Source organism: Erpetoichthys calabaricus, chromosome 3 (genome assembly GCF_900747795.2).
Source record: "Erpetoichthys calabaricus chromosome 3, fErpCal1.3, whole genome shotgun sequence".
Classification (NCBI taxonomy): domain Eukaryota; kingdom Metazoa; phylum Chordata; class Cladistia; order Polypteriformes; family Polypteridae; genus Erpetoichthys; species Erpetoichthys calabaricus.
The window spans coordinates 98,402,287-98,417,441 of NC_041396.2; the positions used below are offsets into that span (position 1 = coordinate 98,402,287).

Below are 15,155 nucleotides of genomic sequence, written 5' to 3' on the forward strand. Positions count from 1 at the left end.
AAATTCAGTTTCTAACCTATGAAAACTGTCCTTGACAAGCTATACAGGAGTTATCTATCATTTCTGCAGTACCCAACGAGTGGACAGGCAACTATACAATGTGGTTCTGGGAATCTCAGTAAATTTGTAAAAGAATATTCTAATACCTTCTCTTTTAAATGCAGTGGGCTTTGGCCTGACTATATTAATTTGAACAAAATGTTATACTCCTTTCCTTTAACAGTTGTTCTGACTAATTGCACTATTTCTCTTCCCATTCTTATTTGCAGCAAGACCAGGCAGGACTGTCCTCGAGTCCAACCTTTCATTATATACCTTGAGCATCCCTCTTTAGCCACATGTAACACTAAATTGACATTAAATCTGGCTTATTCCTCTATTTAGACAACACCTTTCCAATACCCTTCATTTTTATTTTTTCATTTTCTAATTTTTCCCCTTAGGAATAAACTGGATGAAATCTTCCTTTCTGCCTCTAAACAATCTTTTTCAAAAAGCTCCTCTTCCTGATAAGGATACCAGTGTCCTGCCAGGCGAGATAATTAGGAATACATATATTATGTTCACTTATTGAGATTTCCTCTCATAATTATTGCTGCATGCAGGATGCAGGAGTCTCAATTAAGTCTTGGTCCAAGCTCCCTCTCATTTTTCAGTCTTGAGTCGCTGATCTTAATGTTAATATTATAACGTCTCACACAATCACCACTCACTTCCAACCCCCCACCACCATCAGAAGTAAAGTCTTGTAGAGTTTTGTAACCTATTATGGAATAGAAGAAAACCATCCATTACACATTCTCCTTTAACCTTAATAGTATGATGTTTACTCAAGGAAAAATAAGCCAAATTTTTGAAAAATAATATGACATGTAACAAAAACAAGTAAATACCAAAACATTAAAAACTTAAATACAGTAGAAAAGGTATGTCTAGTGTCCGCTGCTGTAGTGATGCAGAGTTGGTACACATCCTTTGCATGATATACTTTGAAACAGTCACCAATGCGCAACCTGATATTGTAGTCAGGACAGTGCAAGCGTGTTTCTGTAGACACTTTTCTTATAATATTTTTCTGTAGCTTACATATGTGAGGGTAGAATGTCAATGCCTGATCTGCACAATTTGTTATTACAGGCTACCACAATACAATGTTTAATGACTTCCATATTTAACCTTACATGAACATTAACAGATGATGTATTGTGAGCAGCAATTTGGAAGCTAATGTCTTGTTTGTCTTTGCACTTGATTGCAACTGTTTTGCCTTTTTACCACATAGCTACTGTTGCATCATGACCAATTTTACTGGCCAAATCACAGCTGTTCAGTCGTACATTGGTGAATCATGCATCAGTTTCACTTTCTCTGTCAACATCTGATGACCAGTTTGCATCATCATCATCATCACTATTGCTTGATTCAACCAATAGTTCAGTTTCAGTTTGTTGTAAAATTGTCTTTATGGCCTTTCATTTGTCATTGTGTTTCATTCACTAATGAAAATTCACTAATGAATATTGATGAGTTTACCTTAGAGTGTCAAAAAGCATGGAAATATTATTATTTTTTACAGCATGATGTTATTTCATCATGGCAGCAGAGTGTTATTCAGACTTAAATATGTAAAGCAGATAATTAAACGTCACCCTGAGTGTGACTCATAGTTAACTGTAGCTGCATACAGTAGAGTTCTGAGGTTAATAAGTTGCAGGCAGAGCACAGGAGTCTACCTCCCTGATATTGAATTCTATCATGGGTGTTCTCCCTGCCTGACTGTGGTTTTGTCCCCCATACTGCCCACCTGTATGACTCCTTATGGAATCTGATTTGGCTGTCCCTCTTTCTTTTTGCCAGGTGTACTATCAGTTTTGTTAAAGTCAGAATCATCAAGGTTGTGTTTTGGCCCAGTGCTGTCTTCTCCAGTTGATTTATGGTGTTGTGTTGAAAAATTTTTTGTCCCCTCTATGAAGTGACATATCCCGAAAACCCAAATTTCATACCCCTGCCCTCTTGGTTGGTGGCAAATTTCCTCTTTGGCAGCAGCAAGTCTGCTTTGGGCTTTATGACATTCCAGTGTCTCCCATCTTGTTTCCTTATTTCCACCTATGCTTTTCTTTCTTTGTTTCTTTCTTTTTTTTTTTTTTTTTTTTTGTAAATTTGCAACTCCAATCAATGGACAGGGCATTAGCATCTCTTTATCTAAACCTTTTCGACTACTGTCAGTTTTCTCTCCAAAAGAAGCCTATCTGTACTACTAATTGTTTACTCTGTTAATCAACCTACAAACCTAGCCCCTTAATCTCCCATTAACCCTTGTGATCTTGCCCCAATGGCGTCACTACTGTGCTAGCAAAATATTTTAATGTCATATTTTGCTCCAGAAACATACACTACCAGTTCATCCAGCTTAAACAATTATTAAACTTTACCCTACCAATTAAAAATGTTTTTTGGGGGTTCAACCCCTTATAACCTTTTTCATCTTTGTTACCTTGGTTTACCTGGTAGTCTTCTACATGTTTAGGGCCTGCCCTTCTGTATTCTTTTTCTGGTTGCAAAAAAATGGTTTCTGTTTCTTTGGAGTATAGCAGTGATATAGACAGAAACAAACTCTCCCCTGTTGGAACTTTAATGCTTTTGTTTGGTTCTCACTAGCATTGGTCTGTGTTGGCATTCTGGCATCTAAATTATGTCTTCACTCTCAATGGAAATCTCACAGACTTCTTTCTTTTGGTAATTGGTGGTCCTAGGTCACTTAGAACTGTTTTTTTGAGCAGTAATGCACCTCATTCATCACATTGAAAACTCTTTTATTTTGAGCCCATTAATATCACTTTATAGCACACTTGGGTTTGCTTAGAAATTTGCTTGATGCTTTTCCTACTTAATTATTTTCTTTTTCTTCATCTAGGTACACTATTGATTTTTAACTATGCTTCTAGGCTATCTTAGGAATTGTAGTGAATCGAATGGGATGGAGTGCTAGGTAGAGTTACTGGGTGCTGTATAGATTACACAAGTTTACCCCATTTCAGTGGACATGTATTTTTTTGATTCAGTAAAAAAATGGTTTAAAAAAAAAAGAATCACTGCTGTCTTTACTACCCTGTGCTCATCAGTTTCTATTGTTGCACTACGGATTAGTTGCTTACTGCTTAATTTGCTACCTGCTCAGCTCAAGTTTGTAGCAAAGCACAGAAGAATGTGGCGAAGCTGGCACACAATATTATTGGCATGTAGGGCTGAAAGAATTTTGATTACTAAAAATCATCAAAGCAAATTCTTTGCATCACAGCTTCATTTAATCCATATAGCAACACCTCAGTGAGCTCAGAATTTTTTTTCATGGATGCTTATGCTTTGGATACATGAAATAAAGATGTGATTTGATGGTGCGAATTGCAGAATGGAGAAAGAGACAAAAAACAAATGCAGCATGCTATCCAACACTGACAAAGTCCTTTTGTGTATTTCAGGAAACACTGCACTCAAAGTGCAGAGCAAACCTCAGTTCTCAACATGTCGATATGCTCATGTTTCTTCATTGCATCCACCACATGCTCCTTAACACTAGAATCCCCAGCAAAAGTTAGTGCAATAAAGACAAATTATTTATCAGTGCCATTATAATTACCCTAAGGCGACATAAGCTTGATATATACATTACAAACGATCAAAAGTAGGCTTTTATTACATCAAATGTAACTGGCTGAAAATGAAACGCACAAACACAATTTTCTCAATTTGAAAATGATATTTGGATTTCACAATAACAAAACAATCTGGCTTGCTGATGCTGACGTCACATTCCAAAACTTGCACTTACACGCCACCCATATTTTTGCACATACTGCATACTGCAACTCACGTAAATGTTGCATTTATGTCTGAGCACATACTCAGAGGATGCATCAAAAGAACACTGGGAATGCGTGACAGCCATGGTGAGTGTACATATGTGTTCCGAGTGTCAAGGGTATACCAGCTCTAAGTGTCAGGAGGGGCAAATAGCTGGCTGAACGGGGGATTGGTCGGTGCAGGTTCATTGCTGGTAATTGACACATTTTCAAAACAAAGGCAGTTATTAGCAAGCAGTTGATGCTCTTATAAGGTCATACAATTTTCCTTGCATGTGTTTGGGGAAGTAGGCTTTTTAGGTATAATGAAAATTTTCACGGGCTTTAGGAATTCTAGTGTTGAAGGCTTACGCACACAAACATACACCATATCTACCTCATTCAGGGGAAGCGATCCTGCCAGAACTTTTTAGCCTCCCAAGAAGATAGTAAAGGCTTATGCTCTGCCTAAGCTGTAGTTAGGTTGAAAGTTGAGCTGCACAACCTAAAGACAATTTTTATGTGTTGTTCTTAATGATTTATGCCTTAGTTTTATGCTGTATTTATACCTTTTTTTAAAGTACTTTGTAATTGATGTATTATTTTTGTATTTGTTTTTGTGTTTCAGACAATGTTTTTTTTTAAACCAAAAACATAATATGGCACTTAAATGCACTAATTGGATTTAGTTTTGAGAAATAATTTTGTGTGCAATTTAAGCAATACAAATGTTTTTTTTTTCTGAAAAGGAAATCGGTTAGGTGTTAATTTTATGAGAGATGTCTTATTTACTCTTTTGTAGATTCACTATTTATCTTAAATAAATCAAAAGTATTTTGTGTCTGATTAATGATGGAATAATCAGTAGAATACTTGATTACTTAATCAATTTGCTGCGTCCCTTTTGGAATGCTGACTTGTATTCGGAGCATACAGTATGTAACACACACTGTAAGGAAAACAGTATTATTAAAGAGTTTTACCAAATGTTATAGGGTTACTCAACTGCCACTAAAGCTGACAAATACATGATTATTTTTGCATATATAATATGATTATATACAATATGGTTTGCCCAGAGTAACTGTGCAGTGTGAAAGGCTTCTAATGAAGCAAAAAAGTATTTAGTCAGCCACCAATTGTTGCAAGTTCTCCCACTTAAAAAGATGAGAGAGGCCTGTAATTTTCATCATAGGTATACCTCAACTATGAGAGACAAAATGAGAAAAAAATCCAGAAAATCACATTGTCTGATTTTAAAGAATTTATTTGCAAATTATGGTGGAAAATAAGTATTTGGTCACCTACTAACAAGCAAGATTTCTGGCTCTCACAGACCTGTAACTTCTTCTGTAAGAGGCTCCTCTGTCCTCCACTCGTTACCTGTATTAATGGCACCTGTTTGAACTCGTTATCAATATAAAAGACACCTGTCCACAACCTCAAATGGTCACACTCCAAACTCCACTATGGCCAAGACCAAAGAGCTGTCAAAGGACACAGAAACAAAATTGTAGACCTGCACCAGGCTGGGAAGACTGAATCTGCAATAGGTAAGCAGCTTGGTGTGAAGAAATCAACTGTGGGAGCAATTATTAGAAAATGGAAGACATACAAGACCACTGATGATCTCCCTCGATCTGGGGCTCCACGCAAGATCTCACCCCGTGGGGTCAAAATGATCACAAGAACAGTGAGCAAAAATCCCAGAACCTCACGGGGGGACCTAGTGAATGACCTGCAGAGAGCTGGGACAAAGTAACAAAGGCTACCATCAGTAACACACTACACCGCCAGGGACTCAAATCCTGCAGTGCAGACGTGTCCCCCTGCTTAAGCCAGTACATGTGCAGGCCTGTCTGAAGTTTGCTAGAGAGCATTTGGATGATCCAGAAGAGGATTGGGAGAATGTCATATGGTCAGATGAAACCAAAATAGAACTTTTTGGTAAAAACTCTACTCGTCATGTTTGGAAGAGAAAGAATGCTCCAAAGAACACCATACCTACTGTAAAGCATGGGGGTGGAAACATCATGCTTTGGGGCTGTTTTTCTGCAAAGGGACCAGGACGACTGATCTGTGTAAAGGAAAGAATGAATGGGGCCATGTATCGTCAGATTTTGAGTGAAAACCTCCTTCATCAGCAAGGGCATTGAAGATGAGACGTGGCTGGGTCTTTCAGCATGACAAAGATCCCAAACACACCGCCCGGGGTAACGAAGGAGTGGCTTCGTAAGAAGCATTTTAAGGTCCTGGAGTGGCCTAGCCAGTCTCCAGATCTCAACCCCATAGAAAATCTTTGGAGGGAGTTGAAGTCCGTGTTGCCCAGTGACAGCCCCAAAACATTACTGCTCTAGAGGAGATCTGCATGGAGGAATGGGCCAAAATACCAGCAACAGTGTGTGAAAACCTTGTGAAGACTTACAGAAAACGTTTGACCTCTGTCATTGCCAACAAAGGGTATATAACAAAGTATGAGATGAACTTTTGTTATTGACCAAATACTTTTTTTCCACCATAATTGCAAATAAATTCTTCAAAAATCAGACAATGTGATTTCTGGAATTTTTTTTTTCTCATTTTGTCTCTCATAGTTGAGGTATACCTATGATGAAAATTACAGGCCTCTCTCATCTTTTTAAGTGGGAGAACTTGCACAATTGGTGGCTGACTAAATACTTTTTTGCCCCACTGTAGCCAAACTCTGGTAAAAGATGTGCTTGTACACAGTCACAGAGCACCAAAATTTTGTAGTCCTCCAGGCTAACGACAACTTAACTTTTAAAACACATTTTCACTTACACATTCTGCTTTTGCTCAGGAGAACTTTTTCCTGTTAGATTGTGGACTTGCTTAACCTGGTTACCTCAGGTGAATGGGACACTGTCTAGTGTGGAGAGCCTCTGTTAGGCTGCTGTGTGGCCTGAACTGCACTTTTCAGTTTTGAAATAAACTATGAAATCATATGCATACAAACTGGGATCCATCAAAAATCCTTTAAGCACCATAGAACCCATTTGATCAATAGGTTTATATTGCAATCAGTGTATTATGTTATGTTCATTTTTATGTCTGTTGTTGGATTTAAGTACGAATTTCATAAACATGAACTGAAAGGAGAAATTTAAATAATATCTGCATTTTTTTCTCTGAAGTAAAAATTAAAAAGTGCGTTATTTGTTGAAAACATCTTGAATTTTTTTATTCACACTTATCTGCAAAATTACAAAAATGATGCATTTTTGGATTTAAGATTAGAGAAATTTAGAAAATGTAGCACGGTGCAACTTTTAGGTGTGTCTTAGGGCTGTAAACCTTAATGGACTGAGTTTGTTCGGTGGATTCTAGAACCTTATTAATCCATTTCAGGTTTGCAGGAGCTGAAAATGAGAGTGGATAGGACTTATTCACACACGCACATAAACACACACGCCATATTTCCCACATAGTGACAGTTTACAATTGTCAATTAATGTAACCCAAAAAAAACATTTTTGTAATTCTTTTCATGCTTGAGCATATGTGGCTATTGTAATATTCATGTAATGGAGCTTGCAAAGCTATTCAACTATATTAAGGAATAACAAATGTGAATGGCAAACTGTATTACAGCAATTTACCATTATAGATACCAGGTGAAGGTGGTACTCTGATGATAAATTATAGGGTGACTAGATTTTCAAAGTTCCAGACTTCGATGCTTATGTCGCATGTACGCCCACACAAAAAGCCTAATTTATTTAATACCTCTTATCATCATCAGAGAGTGATTGGGGCATGGAGGGGAAAAAAAAAAACTTTCACAAGTAAACACACATGATTGTATACAGTGCTTGAGGTGCAAACAAATAAATGGCAGTATATTTTCTGTTTCCAGTGCTTCTTGGTCTTCCACATTATACTGTTCCAATTTAACATAAGTTCCAAATCAAACGAAGTTAGTGCACACTGTTTTAAATGTATTGTGATGACTTTTGTGGCACTAAAAAATTTAATTATATGGTTAGCCTGTTAAAACTAGGATATTTTGATATTTTTCAGTGCATAGTGTGAAATCAGACAAAAAGACATGCATCATTTTCTTGAAAAGGCTGAAAAAAGAATTTAATCTTGCTGTTTTGGAGGGTTATGTGGTGTTTAAAAAGGTAGCCAAAGATGGCAAGCTACTTGTATATAACTAGAATATAAATATTTTGTTCCTTTAACTAATTCAAGGAAAGAAAAAATCTCATCCCACTACATCACTGTCTAGAACAGTGAACAGATATTTATGAGGGAACCTGTACATCTGATCCTGCAGTGTATATATACAGTAATCCCTCCTCCATCGGGGGGGGTTGCGTTCCAGAGCCACCCGCGAAATAAGAAAATCTGCGAAGTAGAAAACCATATGTTTATATGGTTATCTTTTATATTGTCATGCTTGGTCACAGATTTGCGCAGAAACACAGGGGTTGTAGAGAGACAGGAACGTTATTCAAACACTGCAAACAAACATTTGTCTCTTTTTCAAAAGTTTAAACTGTGCTCCCATGACAAGACAGAGATGACAGTTCCGTCTCACAATTAAAGAATGCAAAATATCTTCCTCTTCAAAGGAGTGCGCGTCAGGAGCAGATCATCTCGCAGAGATAGAGAAAAGCAAACCAATCAATAGGGCTGTTTGGCTTTTAAGTATGCGAAGCACTGCGGCACAAAGCTGTTGAAGGCAGCAGCTCACACCCCCTCAGTCAGGAGGAGAGAGAGAGAGAGACAGAGTTTGTTTTTCAATCAAAAATCAATACGTGCCCTTCGAGCTTTTAAGTATGCGAAGCACCGTGCAGCATGTCGTTTCAGGAAGCAGCTGCACAAAAGATAGCAACATGAAGATAATCTTTCAGCATTTTCAGACGAGCATCTGTATCGTCTAGGTGTGCGAACAGCCCCCCTGCTCAATCCCCCTACGTCAGGATCAGAGAAAGTCAGCGCAAGAGAGAGAGAGAAAAGTAAGCTGGGTAGCCTCTCAGCCATCTGCCAATAGCGTCCCTTGTATGAAATCAACTGGGCAAACCAACTGAGGAAGCATGTACCAGAAATTAAAAGACCCATTGTCCGCAGAAATTCGCGAACCAGCAAAAAATCCACGATATATATTTAAATATGCTTACATATAAAATCCGCGATGGAGTGAAGCCGCGAAAGGCGAAGCGCGATATAGCGAGGGATTACTGTATAGCAACTTTCTGCAAGCCAGTACTGAAGAAATGGGGTTCACATATTTGGTATATGAATGAATTTCAGAGGTGTATGCTCAGCAATCTCATTATGTCTGGAACTATGAAATTTCAACCTGCAAAAGAGCAGATAAAATAATAGGTGGTACTCCCTTTTTTATCCTTCTTTTTGCAACAGAACCGTATTGCACTTGGCTTGGCATTTTGGCCTATAAGGCTCATACAGCAGGGAAAGAGTAGTAGTACCATAGGTGCAGAAAATGTTGTTATATGGATCTGTACCTGCATTTTGTGACCATGGATATGCTAATGTTCCTACTTTTACTCACAGATCTGATAGTTAATAATCGAACAAGGAACATTTGAATGCAATTTTAACAGTGGGGTTTCATTTTCTTATACAAAATTAGCTGCATATGTGTGGATGTGCGTGTGAGCGTTTGTGTTTGTATGTCCTCCGATTAATAGTTTCTGATTAGAGTTTTTAATTTTGAGATGTTCTGAAAAGACTGCACCAGTGTGCTTTCAAACAGAAAAATAGGAGAAACATAAAATTCTACCTCGAAAACAGAAACACATCACATTGGCTGTTTAGTCTTCTTCGGATTGTTAACTACAGAACAGACCTGGGCAGCAAGCAAATTCCATTCCTTAAGATGGTATTTTAAAAATTTAGCTCTCTTTATTTCTCTCGTAGCTAGAGGAAAGCTAAATTAATGTGCACTGAGAACAGTAATACTGTACTATTATACCGTGAAGCTCTGATTTGAAGAGGTGCATTGATAAAAACAGTTCTTAATGTACAGTGATCCCTCGCTATATCGCGCTTCGCCTTTCGCGGCTTCACTCCATCGCGGATTTTATATGTAAGCATATTTAAATATATATCGCGGATTTTTCGCTGCTTCGCGGGTTTCTGCGGACAATGGGTCTTTTAATTTCTGGCACATGCTTCCTCAGTTGGTTTGCCCAGTTGATTTCATACAAGGGACGCTATTGGCAGATGGCTGAGAAGCTACCCAACTTACTTTCTCTCTCTCTCTCTCTCTCTCTTGCGCTGACGTAGGGGGGTGTGAGCAGGGGGGCTGTTCGCACACCTAGACGATAGGGACGTTGCTACTTTCTGTGTGTAGCTGCTTCCTGAAGGACATGGTGCACGGTGCTTCGCATACTTAAAAGCTCAAAGGGCACGTATTGATTTTTGACTTTATTTTTCTCTGGCTCTCTCTCTCTGCTCCTGACGGAGGGGGTGTGAGCTGCCGCCTTCAACAGCTTTGTACCGGCGGTGCTTCGCATACTTAAAAGCTAAACAGCCATATTGATTTGTTTGCATTTTTTCTGTCTCTCTCTGACATCTGCTCCTGACTTGAAGAGGAAGATATGTTTGCATTCTTTTAATTGTGAGACGGAACTGTCATCTCTGTCTTGTCATGGAGCACAGTTTAAACTTTTGAAAAAGAGACAAATGTTTGTTTGCAGTGTTTGAATAACGTTCCTGTCTCTCTACAACCTCCTGTGTTTCTGCGCAAATCTGTGACCCAAGCATGACAATATAAAAATAACCATATAAACATATGGTTTCTACTTCGCGGATTTTCTTATTTCGCGGGTGGCTCTGGAACGCAACCCCCGCGATGGAGGAGGGATTACTGTAATTATTTTTCAGTTGTATTAAGAATTCAGTAAAAATTATAGATGTATTTGTTTTCCATTCATTCTGTAGTGTTTTAATGTTCAAAATTGTGCTCTCTATTATTATCGTAAAATGTCATGGATGTATTTTACAGTATCCATTTGTTTTTTGGATAAAAACATTGCAGGGTTTTCAAAGGGCTTTAAGAAAAATGTTGTTTATGTATAGTATTTTAAGATCCTGTAAAAGAAATATGCTCTTTTAAAAATGCGTAATATTTTATTGAACTACAATAAACTTAGACATTACTGGTTATACATGCAGTTCATACATGATGTTTGTACATCCAGTCTTAACAAAGTTATTGAATTAAAGTTGGAATAGATCAAGAAAATGTAAAATCAACTTCTTACTTCACATAACACAATTTTCTGTCACTGTCCTATTTTTATAACACTGCTTCTTCTTCTTTTCTTAATTTTACTAATTTGGTAAAGTCTTCAAACCAGCAAATACATACATTCTTATAGAAAAGATACTGTAAAATCAAAAACTCTTTAATGTCTTGGATGTGCAAAGTACTGTAACACTTGGTACTTCTTGGAGAGACCCATCTTTCACTTATTAAAGCATTTTTCCATCTGGATGTATCTCTTTTAACTAAGCACAACTTGTTTTTGCACTTTTATCCTCCTGTTTCTCTCCCTCTTTAGACACCTCTAGCACTTTTCAGCAGGATTGAGGGCTCTGCTCCACCTTGTTCACTTTAAGGCATTGATAGTTTAAACCATTTATTGATTGAGTTGGCTATGTACTTTACATCATTGTTGATCTAGTGTAGTAGTGAAAGGAGAAATTATCCTTTTAACTTAAGTAGAGAGCAGCACATTTTGTATCAGAATATGTACATACTTGCTTCCTATTCATTTTCCCCTTCTATCCCAGATCTTGTCCCTATTGAAGAGATGTAGCCCAATAGCACAGTGTTGCCACTAACATGTTTGACAGTAGAAAATATAATGGCTTTTTATGAAACATATCTTTCTTTGGTTTTACAAAATCAGAAGACATTCCCCCCCATTGTTTTGAGAAATTGAATGAGTCTTTAAGGAAAATGTATATAAGAGTAGTAGTTCTTGTGTTTTTAAAAATGGCTTCTGTCTTGCAACTCTGTGCAGCTTGTGGTGAATACATTGAATGGTTGTAATATATGGCACTCTTGACTAACAAATGAAGGGAGAGGTGGATGTTCGTTTTAAAATGTCAGTTCCATGAAGCTTTAGTTTCCTATTTATGATTCGCACTGATCATTCCAGAATAACATTTTTTAACAATATTTTCCTAAAATAAGCTTGTGCTTTGCACATTTCTGGCATAGTTGGATACTTGACATTTGGATTATGTGACACATTTAACATGAGTTTTTTTTGGATATTTTCCATATGTTTTGCCATGGAACAGCATTGGTCACTATTGGCTTCTTTTATTTCATAAACTTTTTTTCTGAATGAAAGCATGAGATTATTTTTTTTTCCACCAGCACTACACAGTAACTAAGTAATATATGTAAACAGTGCCATTTTTGGGTGGATTATTCCTTTAATGATAGTCTTCACAGTATTTCATAACATACAGTTTGCCTTTGAAAATTCTCTTATATCCTTTTTCTGAGCTGTATCTTTTAACAAGGTACAGACAATACCCTATAAACTTTTGTTATCTTTTTTGGACCATGGCTATCTTTGCACTATGTAGTTAAAAAAAATTCAAGAACAGCTGTTTTTTTTCATCCTAATCAAAATGAATTTGTTGTCAGGCATGAGCAGATTACCTTCATATATGGTTTGGAAAGTAACTGGGGAAAACAGAATACTGTTATAGTGCCTGTTCATAATTGGTATATGCAGTTATGCAAGCAAGATATTTAAAGTTGATTTTATTTATTTTCCTAAAAATCCATTTGTTTTCACTTAAATATTGTAGATTACAAGGTCTTGTTTGTTGTTGGACAGATTTTTAGAAGAATGTTTTTTTGAATTCTTCACTAGGTATTGAAATTCCATTATGATTTTCCTTCGGATCAGTAGAAGTATCTTATGATGGTTGCTAGCTGTATGGTGTCATGAAGCATCCTTTCCATTATCTGCGTTTTTCAGCTCTATCTTCACCCTCAGAAGTACTGTTCATTTCCTCAAACAACCAGCTTTTTGCATATTGCTTCCTGTATTAACAAGCTTTTTCCAAAACCGCATTCATGCACTGTACATAGATTGCTGATTGAGTGTGTGGTCCCGTCATCAACTAATTTTCTTCTATCAGCTGCTCCCATAAGAGTTAGTATTTAAGCAAACTTTAAAATATTTTTCTATTTTAAAAATATTTATAGAAAATGTGTACATATAGACTTATATGATTTAAAAAAAATATATTCGACTCAACTATGTTCATATAATAAGTCCATATTCAAAATAATAAGGCTTTATATATGTACGTGTAAAAATAGGCTTATAGAAATATTCTGGATATAACAAAGTTAGGGACCTTCCTTAAAAATACTTGTTTGAATGGAATCTTCCAGAAATGGCTTGGATTTAATTAGGCCAGCAATGAATAAAATGAAACTGTTTCACTGCTTTGAAAAACATATTTTTAAATGCTGTATGAAAGTTTCCTAATTATTTGTAAGTTCTATTAGAATACATTTTGATTAAGGGCTGTATGAACGTTTCCTGATTATTTGTAAGTTCTATTAGAATACGTTTTGAAAGGGAGCAGGGGAGTATAGAGCTGATTATACTGTTGTGAAGATACAATGCCATAAATCTCTGACCAAAAGGGCAAACAAAATATAATTTCTGTAGTTTCAATATTCTTACAAATCGTCTAAATGTGGGGCTACTAAATTGGTTGCAGAAACTTTTTTGAAAGAGAGGTAATATTCTCTAACTTTGCCACCTAACTGCCCTTCCCCAATATTAGGGTTCTTTTGTGTTACACCTGATTCAAAGACTTATTAAGATATTTCTGAATTTGATGTGTTTATCATTTCATACTTACATTCTTTTATCTAAATACAGTCACAAGTTAACTTTGACATTGTTAATTAGATGTCCTCTTGAAAGCCAAAATCTCCTTTCTTTCTTAAAGCATATGTAATAATTTCCTATATTGTTTAATCTTTTTAGAAGATACAAAGCAATGGACCTGAGAAGCAAGAGAAAGAAGGCATGATACAAAACTTTAAGAGAACACTGTCAAAAAAGGAGAGAAAGAAAGAGAAAAAGCGGGCACAGGAAAGGGATGAACATTCCCAGGCCAAAGAGGATGGGTAAGCATGTCCTGAAGTTGCCCTTGTTCAGACAAGTATGATGCCCTAGTTATCTGTCCCTATTAATAATATTGTTTGTTGTTTTTAAAATTTGAATCTGTGTATTTTGATTTGGAAATTTGTCAGCTTGCAAGTCTTTAAGTATCACTCTGAAATGGTACATTTAAAATACCTGAAACTGTGCCATTTACAAAATTTGTATTATGTCTTGAGTTAACCTTAACACAATGTTAATGTATAACACAGACACATATAACATAACACAGGAGATGTGCCACTTTGATCAAAATTGAAATTTATTTAACGTAGTATAGTGTATATATAATATTTGTGTATGTATATAGAGTGTTTTTTGCTTTTTTCCTTGTCCTGTAATAAAAATGCAGTATCTATATTAAGTTATTTGGGATTAAATGTGTAAAAAGTACTGTATTCAAAACCTTTTTTTATTTTTGTAGTTACTGTCATGCAATTTGCGCACTAAATCCAGAGTGAGCAGTTTTTTCCTCTTGACTCTGTTTACTGTGCATGTCTGGTTGATTGTCTAGTCTAATTTAGTTTTTTGAGTTGATTATCACAGTTTATTCTAGCTAGCAGGCAGTCAAGTTTGACAGCAGGAACCAAGATTGATTTACAGAATGTGTGAGTAGAAGTAGAAGGGTAGGCAAGGAGTATAAAAGCATAGCAATGAAACGATTCAGCACTCCGTATACTGCCCTAATCTAATAGGTATACTTTAAGTGAGGATGTTCTGTGTCTTTTGCGGCATTGTTGTTTAATTAATCCCCATAACTGCCTACTGAGCTACATCTGGATTCCAGACTTTACTGGAAAAATAAGTTTCAAGTTTAGTTCAGTGCTTAGAATATACAAATATTTTATTTGAAAAGCTACATAACCAGATATCACCGGCTTCTTATTAGTGTTCAGTGAACTCCACTGAGTTCAAACCTCCCTCGAGTTCAGTGAAATCACAGAAATGTTTGTGAATTTCATTGAACTTTGCAAAATGCATTGAAGTTAATGGGGAAGTTCAATTCAACTTGTTTTGAGTAGATTATAATGGTGCAACAGTCTTATAAGTGTCCTGAGTTCTAGGGAAGACTTTGTCAATTATACTGGACTGATTGTTGTGGCCAAAT

The 15,155-nt window shown here is 36.5% G+C and overlaps 1 protein-coding gene across 1 annotated transcript in view; it reads left to right on the forward strand.

The window, feature by feature from the left end:
• Window positions 1-15,155, forward strand: part of afdna (afadin, adherens junction formation factor a) — a 416,944-nt gene that overhangs the window by 158,148 nt on the left and 243,641 nt on the right. The window contains 1 exon segment of the mRNA XM_051924597.1: window positions 13,871-14,013. Coding sequence (XP_051780557.1) covers window positions 13,871-14,013 — 143 coding nt within the window.